Source organism: Chenopodium album, chromosome 15 (genome assembly GCF_948465745.1).
Source record: "Chenopodium album chromosome 15, dcCheAlbu1.1, whole genome shotgun sequence".
NCBI classification, from domain to species: domain Eukaryota; kingdom Viridiplantae; phylum Streptophyta; class Magnoliopsida; order Caryophyllales; family Amaranthaceae; genus Chenopodium; species Chenopodium album.
Window position 1 is genome coordinate 2,147,427 of NC_137848.1, and position 26,819 is coordinate 2,174,245.

General features: G+C 32.2%; 4 protein-coding genes across 6 annotated transcripts; all 4 read left to right on the forward strand.

Moving 5' to 3' along the window:
• Window positions 1-2,766: 2,766 nt before the first annotated feature.
• On the forward strand, window positions 2,767-5,803 carry LOC145581553 (putative serine/threonine-protein kinase PBL11). Of its 2 annotated transcripts, XM_081638563.1 has the most exons (6): window positions 2,767-2,920; window positions 2,999-3,141; window positions 3,743-4,311; window positions 4,420-4,559; window positions 5,004-5,118; window positions 5,202-5,803. In XM_081638563.1, the coding sequence occupies exons 4-6, from the start codon at window positions 4,455-4,457 to the stop codon at window positions 5,486-5,488; spliced, it is 507 nt and encodes a 168-aa protein (XP_081494689.1). In that variant the 5' UTR covers window positions 2,767-2,920; window positions 2,999-3,141; window positions 3,743-4,311; window positions 4,420-4,454; the 3' UTR covers window positions 5,489-5,803. The 2 variants fall into 2 exon arrangements, with proteins under 2 accessions (XP_081494689.1, XP_081494688.1); XM_081638562.1 differs by having other exon boundaries at window positions 3,743-4,559.
• A 3,977-nt stretch (window positions 5,804-9,780) lies between these two features.
• Window positions 9,781-12,817, forward strand: LOC145581554 (putative serine/threonine-protein kinase PBL11). Of its 2 annotated transcripts, XM_081638565.1 has the most exons (6): window positions 9,781-9,934; window positions 10,013-10,155; window positions 10,757-11,325; window positions 11,434-11,573; window positions 12,018-12,132; window positions 12,216-12,817. In XM_081638565.1, exons 4-6 carry the CDS (start codon window positions 11,469-11,471, stop codon window positions 12,500-12,502), a joined length of 507 nt encoding a protein of 168 aa, XP_081494691.1. In that variant the 5' UTR covers window positions 9,781-9,934; window positions 10,013-10,155; window positions 10,757-11,325; window positions 11,434-11,468; the 3' UTR covers window positions 12,503-12,817. The 2 variants fall into 2 exon arrangements, with proteins under 2 accessions (XP_081494691.1, XP_081494690.1); XM_081638564.1 differs by having other exon boundaries at window positions 10,757-11,573.
• Window positions 12,818-16,186: 3,369 nt separating this feature from the next.
• LOC145583460 (putative serine/threonine-protein kinase PBL3) lies at window positions 16,187-18,000 on the forward strand. Its single transcript, XM_081640693.1, has 6 exons — window positions 16,187-16,199; window positions 16,305-16,555; window positions 16,821-16,956; window positions 17,035-17,177; window positions 17,471-17,570; window positions 17,693-18,000. Exons 1-6 carry the CDS (start codon window positions 16,187-16,189, stop codon window positions 17,998-18,000), a joined length of 951 nt encoding a protein of 316 aa, XP_081496819.1.
• Window positions 18,001-20,805: 2,805 nt separating this feature from the next.
• LOC145582665 (putative serine/threonine-protein kinase PBL3) lies at window positions 20,806-26,051 on the forward strand. The gene is made up of 6 exons (XM_081639655.1): window positions 20,806-21,146; window positions 23,173-23,525; window positions 23,605-23,740; window positions 24,289-24,425; window positions 24,519-24,642; window positions 25,267-26,051. The coding sequence occupies exons 1-6, from the start codon at window positions 21,086-21,088 to the stop codon at window positions 25,713-25,715; spliced, it is 1,260 nt and encodes a 419-aa protein (XP_081495781.1). The 5' UTR covers window positions 20,806-21,085; the 3' UTR covers window positions 25,716-26,051.
• The last annotated feature ends 768 nt before the right edge of the window (window positions 26,052-26,819 follow it).

Here is a 26,819-nt window from a genome sequence, read left to right on the forward strand (position 1 = left end):
TATTAGAGAGATGATATTTTTTACAAAAAGATGATGGTATGCGTTTGCAAAAGCAAATAGATATCCCCCCCCCCCCCCTCCCCTCCCTTCACCCTTTTTTGCCTCATTGCCAAAATTTTTGGGTTAAAATTTGAAAACTTAAAAGGTAATATAGTCATATAGAATCTTGTTTGATTTATCTCATTGTTTATTTAGTTAATATCAATTTTTTATAATTTTTCTCAAGTGTGAAAATAGATTGGGTTTATCATACCCACTTCCTATACACTTCTAGCTTCTTGTATAAAGCCCTGCCGCTTTCCTTAATAATTATGAATTTTTAAATTTGTCCCTTCAGTTTCGAATGAGGTAAACCATATAAGATTTTTTAACATGAGTGATGAGGCAAACAAAATACTCCGAAATAAATAGAAGTACGTTTAACGTCTACCCCAGCATAAAAAGTAATCAACATAAGCTTTCGGTTTTTCTTAACTAGTCTTTAATTAATACATGTAATCACTAGTCGGTTTGTTTGTGTGAACATGTTTAAAAAAATTCTAGGACAAAAAGTTGTTTATGTATTTATTTATAGATTATTAGGGGAAATCTATTGTAACCTACTTGTGATTTATAGATTATTAGTGGACGTATTATTGTAATCTACTTATGAGTATCATAGGACGTTCACTTATAAGTGTTATATATTAGAGAAAATAGGAGCAATAGTACCAATAAGGTACAAGCTAAGAGCTACTACTAGTAGTCTTATATACTACGTATATTGTTTTGTTTTTCCTCTTAATTAAATCACTATATTTCTATCAAATATTTAAATTTTTTTTTTGTCCTTTTCTACAGATTGGAAAACTACTAATACTCTGTCTATTTTTGGTTGAATTGAAGATAAATAAATAATAAGCTAAGTTGAATTGAAAATAAGTCTTAAAAAAGAGTCTAATTAATTATGATTTTAATTTTTATCTTATGATTAGAAGACCATTACCAAACACAAATACTTCTTTTGCAATACTTTAATTAAATAAGACTCTAAGGCGGTTGGAAAAACTGTTTTTTTCTTGGAAAGAGTTGATTATTTTCCCTTGTCTTTTAGTTTCTCTTTCCCACTTGTTCGTCAATATTTACTAAAAATAAATACTGTAGTCGTTGTCTCCCTCTTTTTTTTTTTTTTTTTTTTTTTTTTTTGGCAAAGAGTCGTTGTCTCGTTGATATATATAGTTGTACTACTTTGAAATCTTGATTTAAATCATCTTTCTCTCTTCTAATGCTGTTTTGTTTTGGTTCAATCTAATAACAAGAAATTTTAAGATGGGATGTTGTTGGGGCTCTTCTTCATCATTGGACTCTTTTAGCTTTTGTCACACTAACGGTATCTCTAATTCATCTCTCATGTTTAAAGCACAAAAAATTTTCATATTTTTTGCTTAGTTATATTTATTTTGTATACTAATTAATCATGTTTGAGCATATTGTTATGTATTGTAAGAATAAAAGTATTGCTTACTCGAAAAGTCAATATTTTCAAAATATACTCCATATTGATACGAAGCTATGTACACGCATTTATTTTTTTTTTCCTTATAAGTTAATGAAACTCAATTTATATTTGGTTCTATTTTACTGAGTACATTCCAAAATGAATCTTTAGATTTATATTCTTCAAAAGAAAATTAAGAGAAAATTGATTACATAGTTACTTTATTTTTAATTTATCTAACTACTCACTTTGATCAATTTTTTTTCTACTTGTTTATAATATTTTTATGAGACAAAGTGCAAAGAACAAAAAGATTAGAGGGAGTTTTGAATAGAGATGCAACCTAAATGTGATGTACGAAATAATATGACTCGTTAGTCAGCATGCATTAAATGTGTATTTTATAAGAGCAATTCCAATGGCAAGCTAATTTTCAAATATGTTAAGTTAATTCTCTTTGTAGCTATTTAATGCCCTAAAATAACTTGCTATATAAATAAGTGTAACCTTTTCAATTAGATTTAAAAATTTAATTATCAATATATTAATCTATAAAATTTTGGAAATTATTTTCTTAAGCGAATTAGCTTGCCAAAGCTAATTTCTTGGTCAAACTAACTGTATTTTTAAACTTCAATAGTGATCAAGCTAATAGCTAGAGACTTTAAGAGTGATGGATAGCTCAAGTAGTTAGAGGTACAACTATTGAAGTTGCTCTCGCTATTATTTGACTCGTGGTACGTATGCATAAAGATAGTTTATCTAATTCACTGTTTTCACATGACTAGCAGATGATTGCAGCAATCAAAGTCTTCCTACTCCAAGCTTGAAGAAATTCTCCTTCAAAGATCTTAGAACTGCCACCAAAAATTTTCATCCTGTCTACCGTACTAATACCACCAGTAGTTTTGGTATTGGTAGTGTTTACAAGGGTTGGATTCATGAGCAAGCTCCATCTCCATCGAAACCTCAAAGTGGTAGAATGGTTGTTGCTATCAAGTGGCTCAATCTTGAAGGTTTCCCTGGCCACGACGAGTGGTTGGTATGCTTTAATTTGGGGATGTCTTAGTTTTTTATGGTGAGAACAAAATTTATTTCTCTCACGGTATTTTCGTAAATAAACCAACAACTTTATCCAATTGTAGAGCCACAATAATTAAAAAATTGTTGATTTATTTACGAAAATGTTCCCATAAGAAACAAATTTCGTTTCTCAATGTGAGATACAGGGAATTTCCCCTGTAATTTGCCATGTTTTGGATTTCTTAGTCACCATGTTTCTTGGCCTTATTACTTATGTGATACAGGCAAAACTAAACACTCTTGGCCAGCTACATCATCCTAATTTGGTGGAAATATTAGGATACTGTCTTGAGGATGAATATCGGTTTATAATATCTGAGTTTTTTCCCAAAGGAAATTTGGAAAACCAATTGTTCAATTGTAAGTAACTTAAGTTTAGTCGTCATGATAATTTCGAGTTTCTACATACAATTATATTTGTTACATTTATTATCTCAGGTAATGTGGGCACGCCGCCACTCTCATGGGATACAAGGATGAAAGTGGCTGTTGGAGTTGCCAAAGGACTCTCTTACCTTCATGATACCAAATCACAAGTCATATTTCGTTATTTGGAAGCATCAAATATCATGCTAGATGATGTATGTTCATTCTTCAAACGGCGACATACCCAACTACGGGAATGCTCTAATAACAAAATTTGTTTCTCACACAAAAAAAAAAAAAAAAAAAAAAAAAAAAAAAAAACAGAGTAGTGGCATGGAAATTAAAGTCAAGATTCAAGATTAGTGTATTTTATAATTGGAAATAGTAATTAAAAAAGTAGTATTCTAAGAAAATTATGTAAAAGAAAAATGAAAACATTAGAAACATTTTGAAATGCTTAAAAGAAGCCAACTATTTAGTATACGAAGATTATATTTTGGGACAGAGATTATTTGATATACTATCTATTAGTCTGTCTTTATTTATCTTTGTCAGCTTTGTAGCATGTGTCTTACACTGTTGCATATTACCATAAGCCGACACTTGTTATATATAAATAGGTATTAATATAAGAATGCGTTTATGCATTGATAGATTGGTATAACGTTAATATTTCAATTTCATATGAACTTTATTTATACCCGAAGGCAAGGGAGTATCTATTTAGAAAAGTTTATATACTAATACAAAAAAATGGAACAATAATTTTGAAGCTTATATTGTAGCAATTGTTCATAAATAGTCTATATTTCTTAGGAAAAAGAGTTGAGCAGAGCAAACAACCTCCTCCTACTCATGGATTGAAGGCCTTCTCCTTGAAGGAAATAAATACTGCCACAAGAAATTTACATCATGACAACATCATTCTCATCGATGGTCCTTATTTAACTCGCAAGGGATGGATAAATGAGCAAACGCTTTCTCCGTCGACACCTAAATCTGGGATGGCTGTTGCTGTCAAGAAGCTTGAACTTGATGTCCCGGGCAGTCGTTATAACGAGTGGTTGGTACGTACGTTTCAATTCGTTGCTAAGAAGCTTGAACTTGATGTCCGTGTCCCGGACCGTCAATATGAGTGGTTGGTACGTACGTTTTAATTCATTATCAATTTACGTCGTTCACTTAGCTTGTTTCGGATGAATTATTCTTAGCTGATGGTCCTTATTTGATCGCGATACAGGCAAAAATAAAACATGTTAGCCATCTACATCATCCTAATCTGGTGAAAATAATTGGTTAATGCCTTGAAGATGAAAAATCTCAACTTAGGTTTTTGGTAACCGAGTTTTTGCCCAATGGATGCCTAGAAAATCACTTGCACGGTCGTAAGTAGCCTATTTCAATTCTAGTGATAAATTCATTATACTTGGTCAATTGTACAAAATACGCGTAAATTATGCACACTAGTTTCATCATACTTAACTTCAATTCAGATGAGGTTGATCCGCCGCTGTCATGGGAGACAAGGATGAAGGTGGCTATAGGTGCTGCTAAAGGACTCTGTTTCCTTCATGATGCTCAACCACAAGTCATTTATCGTTATTTGGATGCATCAAGTGTCTTGCTAGACGCAGTATGTACACATTTTTATCTGACGACCTCAAAATATATATTATATTACTCTCTCCGTGTTTTAATAAATGTTACAATTTAACCGGCATATAGTTTTAGGCAATTTAATTGACTTAAATAAAATAAAAAGTAAACGGAGTAGTTGGAGTATTAAAAAAGTATAAAAGAAAAATAGTAGGGTTAATATTTTATTGAAAAGTAATGAATGTGAGAGGAAAAATATAATAAAAAGTAATAGTGAATTCGGGTGGGGACCACGAGGGGAGAGAGTTATAATATTTAAATATAGTTTTTTGCCAAAAAAAGAAGTATAACATTTATCAAAACATGGCCGGATTTAGTAAGTGTAACACTTATTAAAACACGAAAGGAGTACCATGTTCAATTCATTCTTGCCATTCATATTTGATGTACAGTTATATGCTATCTCTTCTCATACTAACAGGATTATAACGCCAAGTTATCAGCTCATTTGTCAGCTCAAGTCAGGGACATTCAGGGAATTGAAACAGAGGGCTATTCATCACAGGGTTATGCAGCACCCGAGTTCATAAATATAGGTGCAACTAACATAACATTTCTAATTTTCATCAATTTTCTCTGTTTTGGTTATACTAACCGACATCTTCAAATCTTACACCAGGTCTTGTTTCAGCAGAGAGCGATGTCTACAGTTTTGGGGTTCTATTACTTGTATTATTAACGGGACGAAGTGGAATGGTTGGTAGGACGACTCTGGTGGACTGGGTGAAGCCGTTTCGTCGTAATGTAAAAGAATTTATGGATACCAGAATGAAGAATTATTCCCACAAAGCTGCAGTTGCAGTGGTTGAACTTGGTTTAGATTGTACTTATGATTTTGAAGACGGCAGGCCGAATATGTCAGACGTCGTGCGGAGACTTGAGGAGGCTGTAAGCCCTAAAAAATAATGCACAGCTTACAACTTACAAGAGCATGCAGTACACCTCTAGTTCTAAGGGACTTGCTTTCCAAATTGGTTCGGCAACGAAAAATAGTTACGGAACGGGACGGTTAACAAACGAGGAGTTAACGCTGGTTTTGGACGTTAATGGTCCTACTCGCATGTTTACAATTTTGCCCTTACTAAAAAGGTCGAAATAACTGATGTGTCCTCAATATAAACGAGACTGGTTAATATTACCAGTATTTTCTTGTTTTGTTATTTCTTATACTATTTTGTACATGTATTCAATTCTTTACTCATGTGTATGAATTTTAACTACACAATATATATGTCTATTGTCTAAAATGCTTCTAGGATGCTTGGCTTGTATTATTGTTTTTGTGGTGATTTTCACTTATTAGTACGACGCTTATTTTTTAAAGAAATAACGGACTATATTAATTAAGATAAATTAAGGCCCGCAAAATTTGTAGACTTTGGGAGATTGAGTTCATACAAGTACCTATATTATCCTTTTCCACTCGTTTAATATGATTACATATTGGGAAAGTGATCAACTTGAAGGCCTTGTATATTATACTCTCTTCATTATCAAATTGAAGTATTCTTTCACCTAAAATATTGTTTTTAAACAAGAGTCTTGTTTTGCTTTTATCTAATTTTTCATTCACTTTTACTCTCTGTGTTTTAATAAGTACTCCATAATACACTTTGATTAAATACGCGTGCTAAAAAACGACTTTGACCATTAATATATCTAATTATATATTAGTAAAACTATTAGAAAATTAATACTCGTATTATATATGAAAGTATTCTGCATACATTATAACAAAATCAATAATGTAATCCCCCCCCCCTTTTTTTAAATGCATCACTTTCTTTTTATGGGTGTTTTTTTAATGCATTACTTCCTTATTTGGTAACATTATACTACGTATATTTTATCATTTTTCTCTCTTACTTTAAACTCATAAGTTATTTTATCATTTCTCTCTCTTCCATGATCCCCACTTATATAATAAATTATTCACCCACTCACAATATTATATTACTCTTCTAAAACTCCACGCATTACCAAGTGATGCAAATAAAAAAAAAAAAAGGGAGTATAATACAATACCATTTGTTTTTTTTTAAATTTTTTTTTATTTATTTATATTTACTGTAGTAAAATAATCAAGTTAAAACCATTATATGAATAGTGAAAAAAGTCAAAGTATTACATTTATTAAAACAGGGGGAGAGTAATTAAACATGTATCACTAATTTATTGCCTTTACATATTGGTTCTAAAACTCCACGCATTACCAAGTGATGCAAATAAAAAAAAAAAAACAGAGAGAGTATAATACAATAACATTTGTTTTTTTTTTAAATTTTTATTTATTTATTTATATTTACTGTAGTAAAATAATCAAGTTAAAACCATTATATGAATAGTGAAAAAAGTCAAAGTATTACATTTATTAAAACAGGGGGAGAGTAATTAAACATGTATCACTAATTTATTGCCTTTACATATTGGCATATTAGAGAGATGATATTTTTTACAAAAAGATGATGGTATGCGTTTGCAAAAGCAAATAGATATCCCCCCCCCCCCCCTCCCCTCCCTTCACCCTTTTTTGCCTCATTGCCAAAATTTTTGGGTTAAAATTTGAAAACTTAAAAGGTAATATAGTCATATAGAATCTTGTTTGATTTATCTCATTGTTTATTTAGTTAATATCAATTTTTTATAATTTTTCTCAAGTGTGAAAATAGATTGGGTTTATCATACCCACTTCCTATACACTTCTAGCTTCTTGTATAAAGCCCTGCCGCTTTCCTTAATAATTATGAATTTTTAAATTTGTCCCTTCAGTTTCGAATGAGGTAAACCATATAAGATTTTTTAACATGAGTGATGAGGCAAACAAAATACTCCGAAATAAATAGAAGTACGTTTAACGTCTACCCCAGCATAAAAAGTAATCAACATAAGCTTTCGGTTTTTCTTAACTAGTCTTTAATTAATACATGTAATCACTAGTCGGTTTGTTTGTGTGAACATGTTTAAAAAAATTCTAGGACAAAAAGTTGTTTATGTATTTATTTATAGATTATTAGGGGAAATCTATTGTAACCTACTTGTGATTTATAGATTATTAGTGGACGTATTATTGTAATCTACTTATGAGTATCATAGGACGTTCACTTATAAGTGTTATATATTAGAGAAAATAGGAGCAATAGTACCAATAAGGTACAAGCTAAGAGCTACTACTAGTAGTCTTATATACTACGTATATTGTTTTGTTTTTCCTCTTAATTAAATCACTATATTTCTATCAAATATTTAAATTTTTTTTTTGTCCTTTTCTACAGATTGGAAAACTACTAATACTCTGTCTATTTTTGGTTGAATTGAAGATAAATAAATAATAAGCTAAGTTGAATTGAAAATAAGTCTTAAAAAAGAGTCTAATTAATTATGATTTTAATTTTTATCTTATGATTAGAAGACCATTACCAAACACAAATACTTCTTTTGCAATACTTTAATTAAATAAGACTCTAAGGCGGTTGGAAAAACTGTTTTTTTCTTGGAAAGAGTTGATTATTTTCCCTTGTCTTTTAGTTTCTCTTTCCCACTTGTTCGTCAATATTTACTAAAAATAAATACTGTAGTCGTTGTCTCCCTCTTTTTTTTTTTTTTTTTTTTTTTTTTTTGGCAAAGAGTCGTTGTCTCGTTGATATATATAGTTGTACTACTTTGAAATCTTGATTTAAATCATCTTTCTCTCTTCTAATGCTGTTTTGTTTTGGTTCAATCTAATAACAAGAAATTTTAAGATGGGATGTTGTTGGGGCTCTTCTTCATCATTGGACTCTTTTAGCTTTTGTCACACTAACGGTATCTCTAATTCATCTCTCATGTTTAAAGCACAAAAAATTTTCATATTTTTTGCTTAGTTATATTTATTTTGTATACTAATTAATCATGTTTGAGCATATTGTTATGTATTGTAAGAATAAAAGTATTGCTTACTCGAAAAGTCAATATTTTCAAAATATACTCCATATTGATACGAAGCTATGTACACGCATTTATTTTTTTTTTCCTTATAAGTTAATGAAACTCAATTTATATTTGGTTCTATTTTACTGAGTACATTCCAAAATGAATCTTTAGATTTATATTCTTCAAAAGAAAATTAAGAGAAAATTGATTACATAGTTACTTTATTTTTAATTTATCTAACTACTCACTTTGATCAATTTTTTTTCTACTTGTTTATAATATTTTTATGAGACAAAGTGCAAAGAACAAAAAGATTAGAGGGAGTTTTGAATAGAGATGCAACCTAAATGTGATGTACGAAATAATATGACTCGTTAGTCAGCATGCATTAAATGTGTATTTTATAAGAGCAATTCCAATGGCAAGCTAATTTTCAAATATGTTAAGTTAATTCTCTTTGTAGCTATTTAATGCCCTAAAATAACTTGCTATATAAATAAGTGTAACCTTTTCAATTAGATTTAAAAATTTAATTATCAATATATTAATCTATAAAATTTTGGAAATTATTTTCTTAAGCGAATTAGCTTGCCAAAGCTAATTTCTTGGTCAAACTAACTGTATTTTTAAACTTCAATAGTGATCAAGCTAATAGCTAGAGACTTTAAGAGTGATGGATAGCTCAAGTAGTTAGAGGTACAACTATTGAAGTTGCTCTCGCTATTATTTGACTCGTGGTACGTATGCATAAAGATAGTTTATCTAATTCACTGTTTTCACATGACTAGCAGATGATTGCAGCAATCAAAGTCTTCCTACTCCAAGCTTGAAGAAATTCTCCTTCAAAGATCTTAGAACTGCCACCAAAAATTTTCATCCTGTCTACCGTACTAATACCACCAGTAGTTTTGGTATTGGTAGTGTTTACAAGGGTTGGATTCATGAGCAAGCTCCATCTCCATCGAAACCTCAAAGTGGTAGAATGGTTGTTGCTATCAAGTGGCTCAATCTTGAAGGTTTCCCTGGCCACGACGAGTGGTTGGTATGCTTTAATTTGGGGATGTCTTAGTTTTTTATGGTGAGAACAAAATTTATTTCTCTCACGGTATTTTCGTAAATAAACCAACAACTTTATCCAATTGTAGAGCCACAATAATTAAAAAATTGTTGATTTATTTACGAAAATGTTCCCATAAGAAACAAATTTCGTTTCTCAATGTGAGATACAGGGAATTTCCCCTGTAATTTGCCATGTTTTGGATTTCTTAGTCACCATGTTTCTTGGCCTTATTACTTATGTGATACAGGCAAAACTAAACACTCTTGGCCAGCTACATCATCCTAATTTGGTGGAAATATTAGGATACTGTCTTGAGGATGAATATCGGTTTATAATATCTGAGTTTTTTCCCAAAGGAAATTTGGAAAACCAATTGTTCAATTGTAAGTAACTTAAGTTTAGTCGTCATGATAATTTCGAGTTTCTACATACAATTATATTTGTTACATTTATTATCTCAGGTAATGTGGGCACGCCGCCACTCTCATGGGATACAAGGATGAAAGTGGCTGTTGGAGTTGCCAAAGGACTCTCTTACCTTCATGATACCAAATCACAAGTCATATTTCGTTATTTGGAAGCATCAAATATCATGCTAGATGATGTATGTTCATTCTTCAAACGGCGACATACCCAACTACGGGAATGCTCTAATAACAAAATTTGTTTCTCACACAAAAAAAAAAAAAAAAAAAAAAAAAAAAAAAAAACAGAGTAGTGGCATGGAAATTAAAGTCAAGATTCAAGATTAGTGTATTTTATAATTGGAAATAGTAATTAAAAAAGTAGTATTCTAAGAAAATTATGTAAAAGAAAAATGAAAACATTAGAAACATTTTGAAATGCTTAAAAGAAGCCAACTATTTAGTATACGAAGATTATATTTTGGGACAGAGATTATTTGATATACTATCTATTAGTCTGTCTTTATTTATCTTTGTCAGCTTTGTAGCATGTGTCTTACACTGTTGCATATTACCATAAGCCGACACTTGTTATATATAAATAGGTATTAATATAAGAATGCGTTTATGCATTGATAGATTGGTATAACGTTAATATTTCAATTTCATATGAACTTTATTTATACCCGAAGGCAAGGGAGTATCTATTTAGAAAAGTTTATATACTAATACAAAAAAATGGAACAATAATTTTGAAGCTTATATTGTAGCAATTGTTCATAAATAGTCTATATTTCTTAGGAAAAAGAGTTGAGCAGAGCAAACAACCTCCTCCTACTCATGGATTGAAGGCCTTCTCCTTGAAGGAAATAAATACTGCCACAAGAAATTTACATCATGACAACATCATTCTCATCGATGGTCCTTATTTAACTCGCAAGGGATGGATAAATGAGCAAACGCTTTCTCCGTCGACACCTAAATCTGGGATGGCTGTTGCTGTCAAGAAGCTTGAACTTGATGTCCCGGGCAGTCGTTATAACGAGTGGTTGGTACGTACGTTTCAATTCGTTGCTAAGAAGCTTGAACTTGATGTCCGTGTCCCGGACCGTCAATATGAGTGGTTGGTACGTACGTTTTAATTCATTATCAATTTACGTCGTTCACTTAGCTTGTTTCGGATGAATTATTCTTAGCTGATGGTCCTTATTTGATCGCGATACAGGCAAAAATAAAACATGTTAGCCATCTACATCATCCTAATCTGGTGAAAATAATTGGTTAATGCCTTGAAGATGAAAAATCTCAACTTAGGTTTTTGGTAACCGAGTTTTTGCCCAATGGATGCCTAGAAAATCACTTGCACGGTCGTAAGTAGCCTATTTCAATTCTAGTGATAAATTCATTATACTTGGTCAATTGTACAAAATACGCGTAAATTATGCACACTAGTTTCATCATACTTAACTTCAATTCAGATGAGGTTGATCCGCCGCTGTCATGGGAGACAAGGATGAAGGTGGCTATAGGTGCTGCTAAAGGACTCTGTTTCCTTCATGATGCTCAACCACAAGTCATTTATCGTTATTTGGATGCATCAAGTGTCTTGCTAGACGCAGTATGTACACATTTTTATCTGACGACCTCAAAATATATATTATATTACTCTCTCCGTGTTTTAATAAATGTTACAATTTAACCGGCATATAGTTTTAGGCAATTTAATTGACTTAAATAAAATAAAAAGTAAACGGAGTAGTTGGAGTATTAAAAAAGTATAAAAGAAAAATAGTAGGGTTAATATTTTATTGAAAAGTAATGAATGTGAGAGGAAAAATATAATAAAAAGTAATAGTGAATTCGGGTGGGGACCACGAGGGGAGAGAGTTATAATATTTAAATATAGTTTTTTGCCAAAAAAAGAAGTATAACATTTATCAAAACATGGCCGGATTTAGTAAGTGTAACACTTATTAAAACACGAAAGGAGTACCATGTTCAATTCATTCTTGCCATTCATATTTGATGTACAGTTATATGCTATCTCTTCTCATACTAACAGGATTATAACGCCAAGTTATCAGCTCATTTGTCAGCTCAAGTCAGGGACATTCAGGGAATTGAAACAGAGGGCTATTCATCACAGGGTTATGCAGCACCCGAGTTCATAAATATAGGTGCAACTAACATAACATTTCTAATTTTCATCAATTTTCTCTGTTTTGGTTATACTAACCGACATCTTCAAATCTTACACCAGGTCTTGTTTCAGCAGAGAGCGATGTCTACAGTTTTGGGGTTCTATTACTTGTATTATTAACGGGACGAAGTGGAATGGTTGGTAGGACGACTCTGGTGGACTGGGTGAAGCCGTTTCGTCGTAATGTAAAAGAATTTATGGATACCAGAATGAAGAATTATTCCCACAAAGCTGCAGTTGCAGTGGTTGAACTTGGTTTAGATTGTACTTATGATTTTGAAGACGGCAGGCCGAATATGTCAGACGTCGTGCGGAGACTTGAGGAGGCTGTAAGCCCTAAAAAATAATGCACAGCTTACAACTTACAAGAGCATGCAGTACACCTCTAGTTCTAAGGGACTTGCTTTCCAAATTGGTTCGGCAACGAAAAATAGTTACGGAACGGGACGGTTAACAAACGAGGAGTTAACGCTGGTTTTGGACGTTAATGGTCCTACTCGCATGTTTACAATTTTGCCCTTACTAAAAAGGTCGAAATAACTGATGTGTCCTCAATATAAACGAGACTGGTTAATATTACCAGTATTTTCTTGTTTTGTTATTTCTTATACTATTTTGTACATGTATTCAATTCTTTACTCATGTGTATGAATTTTAACTACACAATATATATGTCTATTGTCTAAAATGCTTCTAGGATGCTTGGCTTGTATTATTGTTTTTGTGGTGATTTTCACTTATTAGTACGACGCTTATTTTTTAAAGAAATAACGGACTATATTAATTAAGATAAATTAAGGCCCGCAAAATTTGTAGACTTTGGGAGATTGAGTTCATACAAGTACCTATATTATCCTTTTCCACTCGTTTAATATGATTACATATTGGGAAAGTGATCAACTTGAAGGCCTTGTATATTATACTCTCTTCATTATCAAATTGAAGTATTCTTTCACCTAAAATATTGTTTTTAAACAAGAGTCTTGTTTTGCTTTTATCTAATTTTTCATTCACTTTTACTCTCTGTGTTTTAATAAGTACTCCATAATACACTTTGATTAAATACGCGTGCTAAAAAACGACTTTGACCATTAATATATCTAATTATATATTAGTAAAACTATTAGAAAATTAATACTCGTATTATATATGAAAGTATTCTGCATACATTATAACAAAATCAATAATGTAATCCCCCCCCCCTTTTTTTAAATGCATCACTTTCTTTTTATGGGTGTTTTTTTAATGCATTACTTCCTTATTTGGTAACATTATACTACGTATATTTTATCATTTTTCTCTCTTACTTTAAACTCATAAGTTATTTTATCATTTCTCTCTCTTCCATGATCCCCACTTATATAATAAATTATTCACCCACTCACAATATTATATTACTCTTCTAAAACTCCACGCATTACCAAGTGATGCAAATAAAAAAAAAAAAAGGGAGTATAATACAATACCATTTGTTTTTTTTTAAATTTTTTTTTATTTATTTATATTTACTGTAGTAAAATAATCAAGTTAAAACCATTATATGAATAGTGAAAAAAGTCAAAGTATTACATTTATTAAAACAGGGGGAGAGTAATTAAACATGTATCACTAATTTATTGCCTTTACATATTGGTTCTAAAACTCCACGCATTACCAAGTGATGCAAATAAAAAAAAAAAAACAGAGAGAGTATAATACAATAACATTTGTTTTTTTTTTAAATTTTTATTTATTTATTTATATTTACTGTAGTAAAATAATCAAGTTAAAACCATTATATGAATAGTGAAAAAAGTCAAAGTATTACATTTATTAAAACAGGGGGAGAGTAATTAAACATGTATCACTAATTTATTGCCTTTACATATTGGCATATTAGAGAGATGATATTTTTTACAAAAAGATGATGGTATGCGTTTGCAAAAGCAAATAGATATCCCCCCCCCCCCTCCCCTCCCTTCACCCTTTTTTGCCTCATTGCCAAAATTTTTGGGTTAAAATTTGAAAACTTAAAAGGTAATATAGTCATATAGAATCTTGTTTGATTTATCTCATTGTTTATTTAGTTAATATCAATTTTTTATAATTTTTCTCAAGTGTGAAAATAGATTGGGTTTATCATACCCACTTCCTATACACTTCTAGCTTCTTGTATAAAGCCCTGCCGCTTTCCTTAATAATTATGAATTTTTAAATTTGTCCCTTCAGTTTCGAATGAGGTAAACCATATAAGATTTTTTAACATGAGTGATGAGGCAAACAAAATACTCCGAAATAAATAGAAGTACGTTTAACGTCTACCCCAGCATAAAAAGTAATCAACATAAGCTTTCGGTTTTTCTTAACTAGTCTTTAATTAATACATGTAATCACTAGTCGGTTTGTTTGTGTGAACATGTTTAAAAAAATTCTAGGACAAAAAGTTGTTTATGTATTTATTTATAGATTATTAGGGGAAATCTATTGTAACCTACTTGTGATTTATAGATTATTAGTGGACGTATTATTGTAATCTACTTATGAGTATCATAGGACGTTCACTTATAAGTGTTATATATTAGAGAAAATAGGAGCAATAGTACCAATAAGGTACAAGCTAAGAGCTACTACTAGTAGTCTTATATACTACGTATATTGTTTTGTTTTTCCTCTTAATTAAATCACTATATTTCTATCAAATATTTAAATTTTTTTTTTGTCCTTTTCTACAGATTGGAAAACTACTAATACTCTGTCTATTTTTGGTTGAATTGAAGATAAATAAATAATAAGCTAAGTTGAATTGAAAATAAGTCTTAAAAAAGAGTCTAATTAATTATGATTTTAATTTTTATCTTATGATTAGAAGACCATTACCAAACACAAATACTTCTTTTGCAATACTTTAATTAAATAAGACTCTAAGGCGGTTGGAAAAACTGTTTTTTTCTTGGAAAGAGTTGATTATTTTCCCTTGTCTTTTAGTTTCTCTTTCCCACTTGTTCGTCAATATTTACTAAAAATAAATACTGTAGTCGTTGTCTCCCTCTTTTTTTTTTTTTTTTTTTTTTTTTTTTTTTTTTTTTTGGCAAAGAGTCGTTGTCTCGTTGATATATATAGTTGTACTACTTTGAAATCTTGATTTAAATCATCTTTCTCTCTTCTAATGCTGTTTTGTTTTGGTTCAATCTAATAACAAGAAATTTTAAGATGGGATGTTGTTGGGGCTCTTCTTCATCATTGGACTCTTTTAGCTTTTGTCACACTAACGGTATCTCTAATTCATCTCTCATGTTTAAAGCACAAAAAAATTTCATATTTTTTGCTTAGTTATATTTATTTTGTATACTAATTAATCATGTTTGAGCATATTGTTATGTATTGTAAGAATAAAAGTATTGCTTACTCGAAAAGTCAATATTTTCAAAATATACTCCATATTGATACGAAGCTATGTACACGCATTTATTTTTTTTTTCCTTATAAGTTAATGAAACTCAATTTATATTTGGTTCTATTTTACTGAGTACATTCCAAAATGAATCTTTAGATTTATATTCTTCAAAAGAAAATTAAGAGAAAATTGATTACATAGTTACTTTATTTTTAATTTATCTAACTACTCACTTTGATCAATTTTTTTTCTACTTGTTTATAATATTTTTATGAGACAAAGTGCAAAGAACAAAAAGATTAGAGGGAGTTTTGAATAGAGATGCAACCTAAATGTGATGTACGAAATAATATGACTCGTTAGTCAGCATGCATTAAATGTGTATTTTATAAGAGCAATTCCAATGGCAAGCTAATTTTCAAATATGTTAAGTTAATTCTCTTTGTAGCTATTTAATGCCCTAAAATAACTTGCTATATAAATAAGTGTAACCTTTTCAATTAGATTTAAAAATTTAATTATCAATATATTAATCTATAAAATTTTGGAAATTATTTTCTTAAGCGAATTAGCTTGCCAAAGCTAATTTCTTGGTCAAACTAACTGTATTTTTAAACTTCAATAGTGATCAAGCTAATAGCTAGAGACTTTAAGAGTGATGGATAGCTCAAGTAGTTAGAGGTACAACTATTGAAGTTGCTCTCGCTATTATTTGACTCGTGGTACGTATGCATAAAGATAGTTTATCTAATTCACTGTTTTCACATGACTAGCAGATGATTGCAGCAATCAAAGTCTTCCTACTCCAAGCTTGAAGAAATTCTCCTTCAAAGATCTTAGAACTGCCACCAAAAATTTTCATCCTGTCTACCGTACTAATACCACCAGTAGTTTTGGTATTGGTAGTGTTTACAAGGGTTGGATTCATGAGCAAGCTCCATCTCCATCGAAACCTCAAAGTGGTAGAATGGTTGTTGCTATCAAGTGGCTCAATCTTGAAGGTTTCCCTGGCCACGACGAGTGGTTGGTATGCTTTAATTTGGGGATGTCTTAGTTTTTTATGGTGAGAACAAAATTTATTTCTCTCACGGTATTTTCGTAAATAAACCAACAACTTTATCCAATTGTAGAGCCACAATAATTAAAAAATTGTTGATTTATTTACGAAAATGTTCCCATAAGAAACAAATTTCGTTTCTCAATGTGAGATACAGGGAATTTCCCCTGTAATTTGCCATGTTTTGGATTTCTTAGTCACCATGTTTCTTGGCCTTATTACTTATGTGATACAGGCAAAACTAAACACTCTTGGCCAGCTACATCATCCTAATTTGGTGGAAATATTAGGATACTGTCTTGAGGATGAATATCGGTTTATAATATCTGAGTTTTTTCCCAAAGGAAATTTGGAAAACCAATTGTTCAATTGTAAGTAACTTAAGTTTAGTCGTCATGATAATTTCGAGTTTCTACATACAATTATATTTGTTACATTTATTATCTCAGGTAATGTGGGCACGCCGCCACTCTCATGGGATACAAGGATGAAAGTGGCTGTTGGAGTTGCCAAAGGACTCTCTTACCTTCATGATACCAAATCACAAGTCATATTTCGTTATTTGGAAGCATCAAATATCATGCTAGATGATGTATGTTCATTCTTCAAACGGCGACATACCCAACTACGGGAATGCTCTAATAACAAAATTTGTTTCTCACATGACATTTTCGTAAATAAACCAACAACTTTATTCAATTGTAGAGCCCATAATAATGAAAAGTTATTGATTTATTCACGAAAATGCCCCTATGAGAAACAAATTTTGTTTCCCAGTATGAGAAACAGGGAATTTTCCCCAAATAAATGTTGTACTCTTGTCATTGATTTATTGTGATAGATGTTTCTTAATATATCTGATCTCTTGTTTTTATATACTTGCAGGATTTTAATGCCAAGTTATCAACATATGTGTCAACTCAGGTCACGGACATTCAGAATTATGCAACACAGGGTTACGCAGCACCAGAGTTTGTAAATACAGGTTTGAAAATGCCAATAACGAACCTTTACAAAATTAATTATACATCCGAGTACACCTAGAGTTAGATAGCTTGAAATCGTCCATATTAATCAGTTGGCTTCTTTATTTGTGTTACGGAGCAGGTAGCATTTCAGCAAAGAGCGATGTTTACAGTTATGGGATTTTGTTACTTGTACTGTTAACTGGGCGACCTGCACTTAAAAATACAATGATGGGAGAGGACGCAGAGGTGGATTGGATAAAGGCGTTCCGGAAAAATTTACTGCAGATGATGGATCCTAGACTGAAAGGCCAATATCCGAAAAAGGCCGCATTCACAGTTGCTACACTTGCCTTACAGTGTACACTTGTTCAAGCAAGTTCCAGGCCTGAAATGTCAGATGTCTTACAGAAACTAAAAAAAGCTGTAAGACCTTCGAAATGCATATAAAGTTCCAACAATGCAAGCAACGAACACGAACAACTCATCATTCAATCCCCGGCCTTGGCATCCTCATTGTAATCTCATCGAAAATCTATTTGTGTTCGTTGATCATATTATACAGATTTCAATTCAATTTTTGATGGTTTATCGTCTCTGTAGAAGACTCCCTTCAACTAGTGTCATCACTTGCCTTAGTTGATACCAAGTATATTTTGTCTTCTCCAGTATGTCATTTTCACTAAATAGTCGAGTCTGACACTTGGATAAATATTTGACCAAAAAAATTATTGTTACACATGTTTGTCTGTAAAATTGTTGTTACATCCAGTTCTAAACTTCTAATTATGAAATTATGAGCACCTTTAAGTTGGAATAATGCGGAGTATGACTTTTATGATGGCTTTCAAGCTTGGACTTTTGGTATTTGGTGATGTTTTCCAAATAAAATGTTTAAAAAGTCCAACACCATAAAGTCCACAATGTTTGCGAGGACCGTAATCGTAATTGCAGTAGTATGAAAGTAATTGAACAAGGACGTTGATCATATTTTGAACATTTGTATTTAAAAAAAAAAAATTACTTTCTAACACATTGAGGTTTTGCATGTTTTATATAGTACATTTTTTTTTCCCTCTCTTTTCAATATATATACTTCGTATTATACATATATATTGATTGGTAAGGACAAGAAGTCTAGTGCCTCTAATGAGATTTGATCCTACAACTTTTTAATTGTACAATAATATATAATCTTTTTGCATTCCGTGATTATGATCCAATTCATTAAATAATGAGAATTGATCCAAAATCCCCTAAAATCGAGAAGAGAGCTCTAAACCCTTGAAATATCCCTCATTTTTCACATTAGCTAATAATATAAAATGATGATAATTAATATTTAAAATAACTTGACCAATACATATTTATTTGAAGGGGCGGCAGTGGGGTATGTACTTAAATACTTCGTACTAAAGGGTGTTATTACTTCGTAGTAGACAAAGACTTATAAAAATACCTTTTGGACCTATTCTCTCTCACTTTTTCACAAGTCAAAACTCGTGCAATATTTGACATATAAATAAAGTGCACGTACAACATACGAGTCGAATATTTGAGAATAGGAGACATTTTCTCCTTTTTTTCTAGTTAAACTATGCCAATAAAAAGCAACTCAAGTTAATACTCCCTCCGTTACAGATTACTTGCGACAAAGGGGTATTATTTGTGAGACATAAAATATTCCTTTATTGCGAGTAATATGTAACGGAGGGAGTATAAAAGATTAAAAGGACTATGAAATGGACGAATGGTACATAGTTACTAGGTAAAGTCTCCGATTAAAAAAGTATAGTGTTTCCATTGTCATAGTTTGACTTGTTAGATGTAAACCCAAAATTTCAAATTATGTACTCCTTAGTAACTTATTATGTTTTGAGGCTTAATTACAAATTACTTTGCTAGTATCAACAAAAAATTAGCGTTTATTGTAGGTGCAAGTTAATGATATGCATTAATATAACTCGTTTGGTAATTGATAATCCGTAGTAATGAGAAATGGAGCCTCGTTCGAGCAAAAGAACAAGACTTTGGATTGCATGTAAATTTGGAAATAAAATTTTGTTCTTTTCAATGATTATATACAAAGATCGATAACTCCTAGTTTATTTATTTTTCTTCATAAATTTTCATTCCTATGTAATACCACCTCCCAATTGATAATGGATAGTAATGGAAAACTCAAAGAAAAACACAAGCTTGTTGGAGGATGAGATTGTTTTCTCATGAAGGTTATATGGTTTTTTCCACATAAATTACACTTAAAATTCATTTAAGCCATCACACAATTTATAATCGACTACCACATAGGTGTAATAATAACATGTTTTATTCAAAAAATAATTAAAAATATGTTCTATTCACTTGATTTTAATTTATCAAAACTAATTTTAATTCAGCTATATGGATTTATTAGTGCTTATATTATTCTTAAATTTAATCGTGATCAACTAAATAAATTTTGTGAACACACGGAGTACATATCATTTATGTATTCTACATCTTCACACAGTGATACTCACTAAATTTAATCCCACCTACATTTCCTCTCATGGACTCTAGGGAAAACAATAGAATATATCCCTAGATCTAAAGGTAGATAAAAGATGCAAACAAAACCATTGTATGAAATTGACTGCAATCTAGGAAGACATAATAATATCTAGGACTAGTAAAACAAAGCATTTTTTCAACACAAAGGAGGGTGCGGTACACACGGAAGTGCCTAATCCAATTCCATGAATTGTTTCTCGTGTGAATGGCTTATGTGACTATGTCTATGTGTGTTGGTGTGAAGTTGTGAACATACAATAGAAAACACAAACATTAACAAATTATTAAGTATATAGTTTAAAGCTCGAACAATTTACTGGTTAAGTTGGGTCATTAGTATGAGAATTGTTTACCTTTACTAATTGGTTTCGTGCTCAACATTTAGAGCATGAATTTTTAATGAAAGATGGGAGTTGTTTCACCTTAACCAATTAGTTTCGAGTTCAAGCATCTAGAATACAACAATGTCAATGGGATAATGAGAACTATTTTGCTTTAATCATTTGTTTCGTGTTCAAGCATCTAGTATACAACAATGTTTATGAGTAAATATAAAAACTTTCACTCAAAATAAGGCTTAATTTTGACTTAAATTAGAATTAATCAGAGTGTAACAGTCTAACAGACTTTTGATTATCTGGTAACGTACCCCATAAAGGAAGACTTTTTGATAAAAGAGAGTTGCAGTGCGACTTCCAGGCACCCTCTAAAGACCTTCCTTTTCTTTGTAATCATTTGAATTTGTTTTTTAAATTCCTCTCATTTTTTATTTGCTTTCTCTTTCTTCTTCTCTTTTCTTAGCTTCACCTTCCTAGGAAACTTGTCAATTTCCCATGTGTTAATACTTTAATTTTTCTCAATTCCTTTCATACTTAATTGGGTTTTTTTGTTTAATTTTGTTCTTGCTATAATTAGTAGCTTTGTGATCTTGGTTCAATTCCCTCTGTTTTTTTTTTGGTTGCTGATTTGGTGCAAAACTCAGATGGGTAATTGCTTTGGTTCTTCTGCACAAGTGGATAATTTCAACTCTATGCCTACTTCTGGTATGCTTTAATTTTGTGCTGTTAATTGCATTTCTATTTATGGGTTTTTGATTAAATTTAGAATCTTGTTTACTTACTATGTATGGTAAATTAGTTTCTGATATTAATTAATTGCTGATTATAATCTTGCTTTTTTTTTTTTTTTTTCTTTATTGCTCTATTAAATTTTTGAAGATTTTTATTTAGGGTGTGGAATTTTCATGTTTGATTTTGATGGTGTGTTTTGCTTTGAAAATTGGTGACTTCAAATTTTAGGGATAGAATTCAATAACCCAGATTTAGTCATTAAGTTGGTACCTTCCTGATAATTTTTCCAGAAAAATTGTTATGTATTTTGCTCTTGAAGTCCTCCTAGTTGAAGCAGGTGTCCAATCCGAACCGAAGACGGGTTTTTGGGGTTAGCTCATCTTTGCGGGGTCATTACGCTTAGTTACCAACTTGATATAATTCCACCCTTAATTACCAATATTGGTGTTCACTTTGTGATGAATCATGATTGATTGTTGAGAAGGCGGTTATTGTTTCGGGGACTCGTTGACTATATGTTATGGTGTTGTTCTTGAACTTTAAGCAATCTATATCTTAATGGTAGTTGAAACTTTGGAGATTGCTTTTCATATCAAATCATTTAGTCAAAATTTAATAAGAGTAATAGAAAAGCGGTAATGATTGTGCAATAAGTATGATTTTACTATCGAGTGTAGAATAGTGCTAGGGGTTTAATCTCAATACCTTGTTAGAGTTTGTTCGTCGTTTTCCTCAAAGGCAATGGCCTGGCATTTCATTCAAGTATTGGTTGGTTTATTTTGCTTCTTTGACCTTTTCATTGGCCGTATAAAGTAGCTGATGTCATTAGATGTTATTAAGATATTTGGTAAATTCAGGCATTGTTTGGGTAGTTTGATGATGCTTTGATGGTAAAAGGTCAATTGAAATACTATTTTCCTATTATATACTTGCTGCTTGACCTTGTTAATGGATTTAGAACTAAGAAAAAAGGCTGGAAATAATTAATGTACCAAATAAGGTCGATGATGATCAACTGTATAGCTTGATGTTTAGATGCTATCACTGCAATGCTCATTCCTGCTGATAAGGTGTTAACTGGTTTAAATTCTGGTTTGTGGCCTAACTTTCATCCAGGAGTATGTACTTTTCAAAAATTTGTTCGTTGTAAATTTCATGCTTTGTATAGTTCTGACCAAGGCTTTTTATGTTTTCTTGTATTGTTTTTTGAGTTCTGTGCCCGCCTAAATGCCTAGTGCAAACCATTGTCCAAGTTTAGGGACTGTGATACAAACATATACATCAATCTTAAGGCGGCATTATGAAATTATCTCTATGTTTAGATACAGTTGTCACGTTGTTCAATCCTATAATAATTAAGGATCTAACTTAATGTCATTCAGATACCAGTTATATTAGTTCTGTTTCTCTCATCCTCTCTCCTTTATTTCAAATAGGGGTGTACGGGTGTCATAGAATATTCAGTGATTGTCCATTGCTATTACTCTATTAGGAAACACAAAAAGTTTAGGGCAAAATCGTGTGTTATATTTCATTCATCACACAATTTATATATGGTACAAAGAGATTCCCGACACCCTAATGTAAGCCATAAGCTACTTGTTTAACAAATTGTGCTTTGCCTAGAGCCTTCTTAAAATTTTCTGCTCACTGGAATCTGTTGAATATAAGAAAGAGAGACTACAAAGCCCTAATCTAAAGCAGAAGCTACTTGTTAACAAATTAGGAAACACAATCAAATTTATATCGTGACAAATCATGACAATGTCTCATTCATCCCAAGATGACATATTTGACTATTAAATTAAATGGATGGAGTAAATGTCTTTAGAAAGGATGGATTTTGATACCAAAACCATTATTTTGATGAGTAATGAAGCTTATTTTGAAAGTTTGCATCAAATGTGTATAAATTATCCTAGAGCTTTTAATTTTGCTTCTCTCTCTTTTTCCCCATCTCTCTATTTTAAATTTTGATGCGAAGTTTTTCTGTTTTCAGCCTCAGGAGCCTCAAAAGTTGGTAGTGGTGGAGGTATAAGCCACTCCTCAAACTTGTCTAATTCGGTTGTCTCAACACCAAGAGTCAAAAGTATCAATCAAAGTCTTCCGACCGCAAGATCTGAAGATGAAATATTGTCGTCTCCTGGTTTGAAGGCCTTCTCCTTCAATGACCTTAAGACTGCCACCAAAAATTTCCGTCCTGATAGCCTAATTGGAGAAGGTGGTTTTGGTTATGTTTTCAAGGGGTGGATTGATGAGCATACTCTCTGTCCTTCAAGACCTGGATCTGGAATGGTTGTTGCAGTCAAGAAGCTTAAACCTGAAGGTTTTCAGGGTCACAAAGAGTGGTTGGTAAGTTTCGCACCTTTAACATTTGTTCATTTCTCACTGGAACTCCTTAGCTTGTTTCCTTACAGCTGATTTAATGCAGACAGAAGTAAACTATCTTGGCCAACTACATCATGCTAATCTGGTGAAACTTATTGGGTATTGCGTTGAAGGTGAAAATCGGCTTTTGGTATACGAATTTTTGCCCAAGGGAAGCCTAGAAAATCATCTGTTCAGACGTAAGTAACTCTAGTCGGGAGATAGTTTTTTTTTTTTAATTAAAGCTATCAAGAATTATTTCTGTAAATTTCCTTGGTATTTTACCCAAATTTACTTCAGAAACGACTCCTATGCAGATTTTGTAATCCCTTGAGATTGACTAGCAATTTAGGTTTTTTCTTTGGTGTGTTTGGATTACTCTTTAAATTTAGCTGTGACACGCATGTGCTGATTTTAATACCTATATGGCTTATATTCAATGTTCTTAGCCTATCATAGTTTCCATTGGATTTATGATCAACTTTGCATATGCTATTTTAGCTCGGCATCTTATTTAGTATTTGTCTTTTGAGCCCATTCTTTAGGTTGGTTGCTGGTTCAGTAATTTTTCGCATTAGGTTACTTCATGTCTTTATGTTCCTGTTGCTCACTTGCTCCACTTGCATGTTGGTTTTAGGCGCTAGTCATATAATTCTAATCAAAGTAAATCCCTATAAAATTTTAGTGTTATATTTGCTTTTTTAAAGTCTAGAATCTTGATAATCTGACGGAAAATTATTGTCTGCAGGGGGGCCTCAGCCAGTCTCCTGGGGAACAAGGATTAAAGTGGCAATCGGTGCTGCTGAAGGACTCTCTTTCCTTCATGATGCTGAATCACAAGTCATTTATCGTGATTTCAAGGCATCAAATATCTTGCTAGATGCTGTATGTTCAGACTTTGGCATTTATATTGTGTTATCTGACTTATCTCCTTACATATGATGAGCAGTTTTCTGATATCTCTTTTCACGCTTGCAGGAGTTTAACGCGAAGCTATCAGATTTTGGGTTGGCAAAAGCAGGGCCCACAGGAGATCGTACTCATGTGTCAACTCAGGTCATGGGAACTCAGGGTTATGCAGCGCCAGAATATGTAGCTACAGGTTCGGCAGCTACCTATTTGATCTCAAGATTGTCTTTCCTTGTTGTGAAAATCATTAAAAGATCACTTCTTGTTTATGCCACTTTGTATTAAACCACCCTTTATTTCGGCTTTTCTTTTGAGAGTTTTGACCAGCCACATTTTTTTTTTAACAACTTGCTAAAGATCAGCCTTTAGGTGTTTAAAATCTGGTTGGATAACCAAGTGTGTCTAAGTCTCCTTTTACTCCCAATAAGAATTAAAAAAAAAACTGTGGTGTGTTGTGGAAAAGAACTTCGATCGATGCTGGAGTATTTTTGGATATCCTACGGTTGCCAGAATAGTGTAAATACTCATCTGGTTAAAGGGGATGTCATAAGATACCTCTTTGACTAATTGGCTGTTAAATAACTCTTAATCGACGAAAAGGCCCTGTATCATCAAGTGAAAGTTGGGAAAGAGGGATGTACATGTCATTTTCAGCAAAAGGAGTTGGTGTGAGCTACGTAGTCAAACTTAATTTTCTTATTTTATTTTATAATTTTAAAAATTAAAATAATTAGCTGTTGGCAAATCCTTGCCATGTAACTGTTTATATTGACAGTTTTGCATATCTTAATACTAATCATCTGGCTTCTTTCACCAGGTCGCCTTTCAGCAAAGAGCGATGTCTATAGTTATGGGGTTGTGTTGCTTGAACTTTTAACTGGACGTCGTGCACTTGACAAATCAAGAGTTGGTGCAGAGCAGAGTCTGGTAGATTGGGCAAAGCCATATTTAGGGGATCGAAGAAAGTTATTCCGAATTATGGATACCAAACTGGAAGGCCAATATCCCCAAAAAGCCGCTTTCACAGTTGCTTCACTTGCTTTACGATGTCTGAATCCTGAACCAAGATCAAGGCCTAAAATGTCAGAGGTCTTAGAGGAACTCAAGAAGCTGCAAGACTTCAAAAATGCAAGTAAAAGCTCCCTTGGTGGCAAAAACATTTACAGCCCCATGAGGTCTCCAATGAAAAACCATCATTCTCCCATGCATTATACCCCCTCGGCATCCCCATTGTCATCTTATCGACAATCTCCCCGTGCTCGCTGATTATGGTGAGATTGCACTTCAGTGTTTGTTGGTGTATCTTTACCTTAAAATGTATGTAAATATTGGTGGTACATCCTTGTAGAAGGCGGCCTAAAGCTTAGGTAATGTTTTACTGTCACCTGCCCTTTTTTTTTTCTGACTTGGTCTAGAAAGAAAGTTTTGTATATTTTTTTTTTTAAAAAAAATCTCTTAATATTTTTGGGGTGGTGCCAGTTCTCTGTTGTATGTATTTATGGAATTCGCCATGCATTTAGGAGAATGCTTCTAGAATGCATCTTTTGTATTAAAAATATAATATCTATATCGAGTGAAATGCTAGATTTCCATTTTTATCTATGTATCTTTGTATTCATTTACGTGCAGCAACGATGAATACGGAATATCTTACAAACTTTGCGGTATTTTCTTAGGAGTCTAATCACTGAACCTAACCGCATCTGTAGGCTAGATTAGAGAGGCATTTCAAGAAAGGGAACAATTAAGCTGCAGAAGTGAGCAAGATATTTGCTGTAAAGGTTCATTTGCTGAAGTACTGCAGCTAAGATTTGCAATATGACAATATTAAACCTCTGGGCTATAATATCAGTAGTATGCCAAAGTAACCTTCACTGAGGCAGCAGTTTTGGAAGATACTCTACCAAATTTCAGTACTTTTTATGTACATTATCGCGTCAATAATGGCTGCCACTCAATGATGAACAAAGAAACTAATCTGGAGTCTTTGATGGTCACAAAACCTTACTATGCACTCCTATAGCTGACATGATCTCTGATAGATTAACTGCTGGCAACGCTTGCCTTGGCTGTGAACTGAAATTAAGGCCTAAACTGTCGGATTTCTTAGAGGAATCCGAGAAGCTTAAAAGTGTACTTAGCTATGTTAAGTTACAAGTTTTTCTCAGGGCAATGTTGAGGTTGGAAGGAAACAAGACCAATCCACCTTAAAATTTTAATCAGCAGTATGGCAAGTAGTCAAGTGCCATCATACATAATTTTAAAACCTTGAACACAGACTGTGCTATGCCTTCTATAAACAGTGTGAGCCTTTGGGTTAGGATTTAGACTGGAAGTCGTGGACCGGGCTAGAAAATAAGTCTAGGCTAT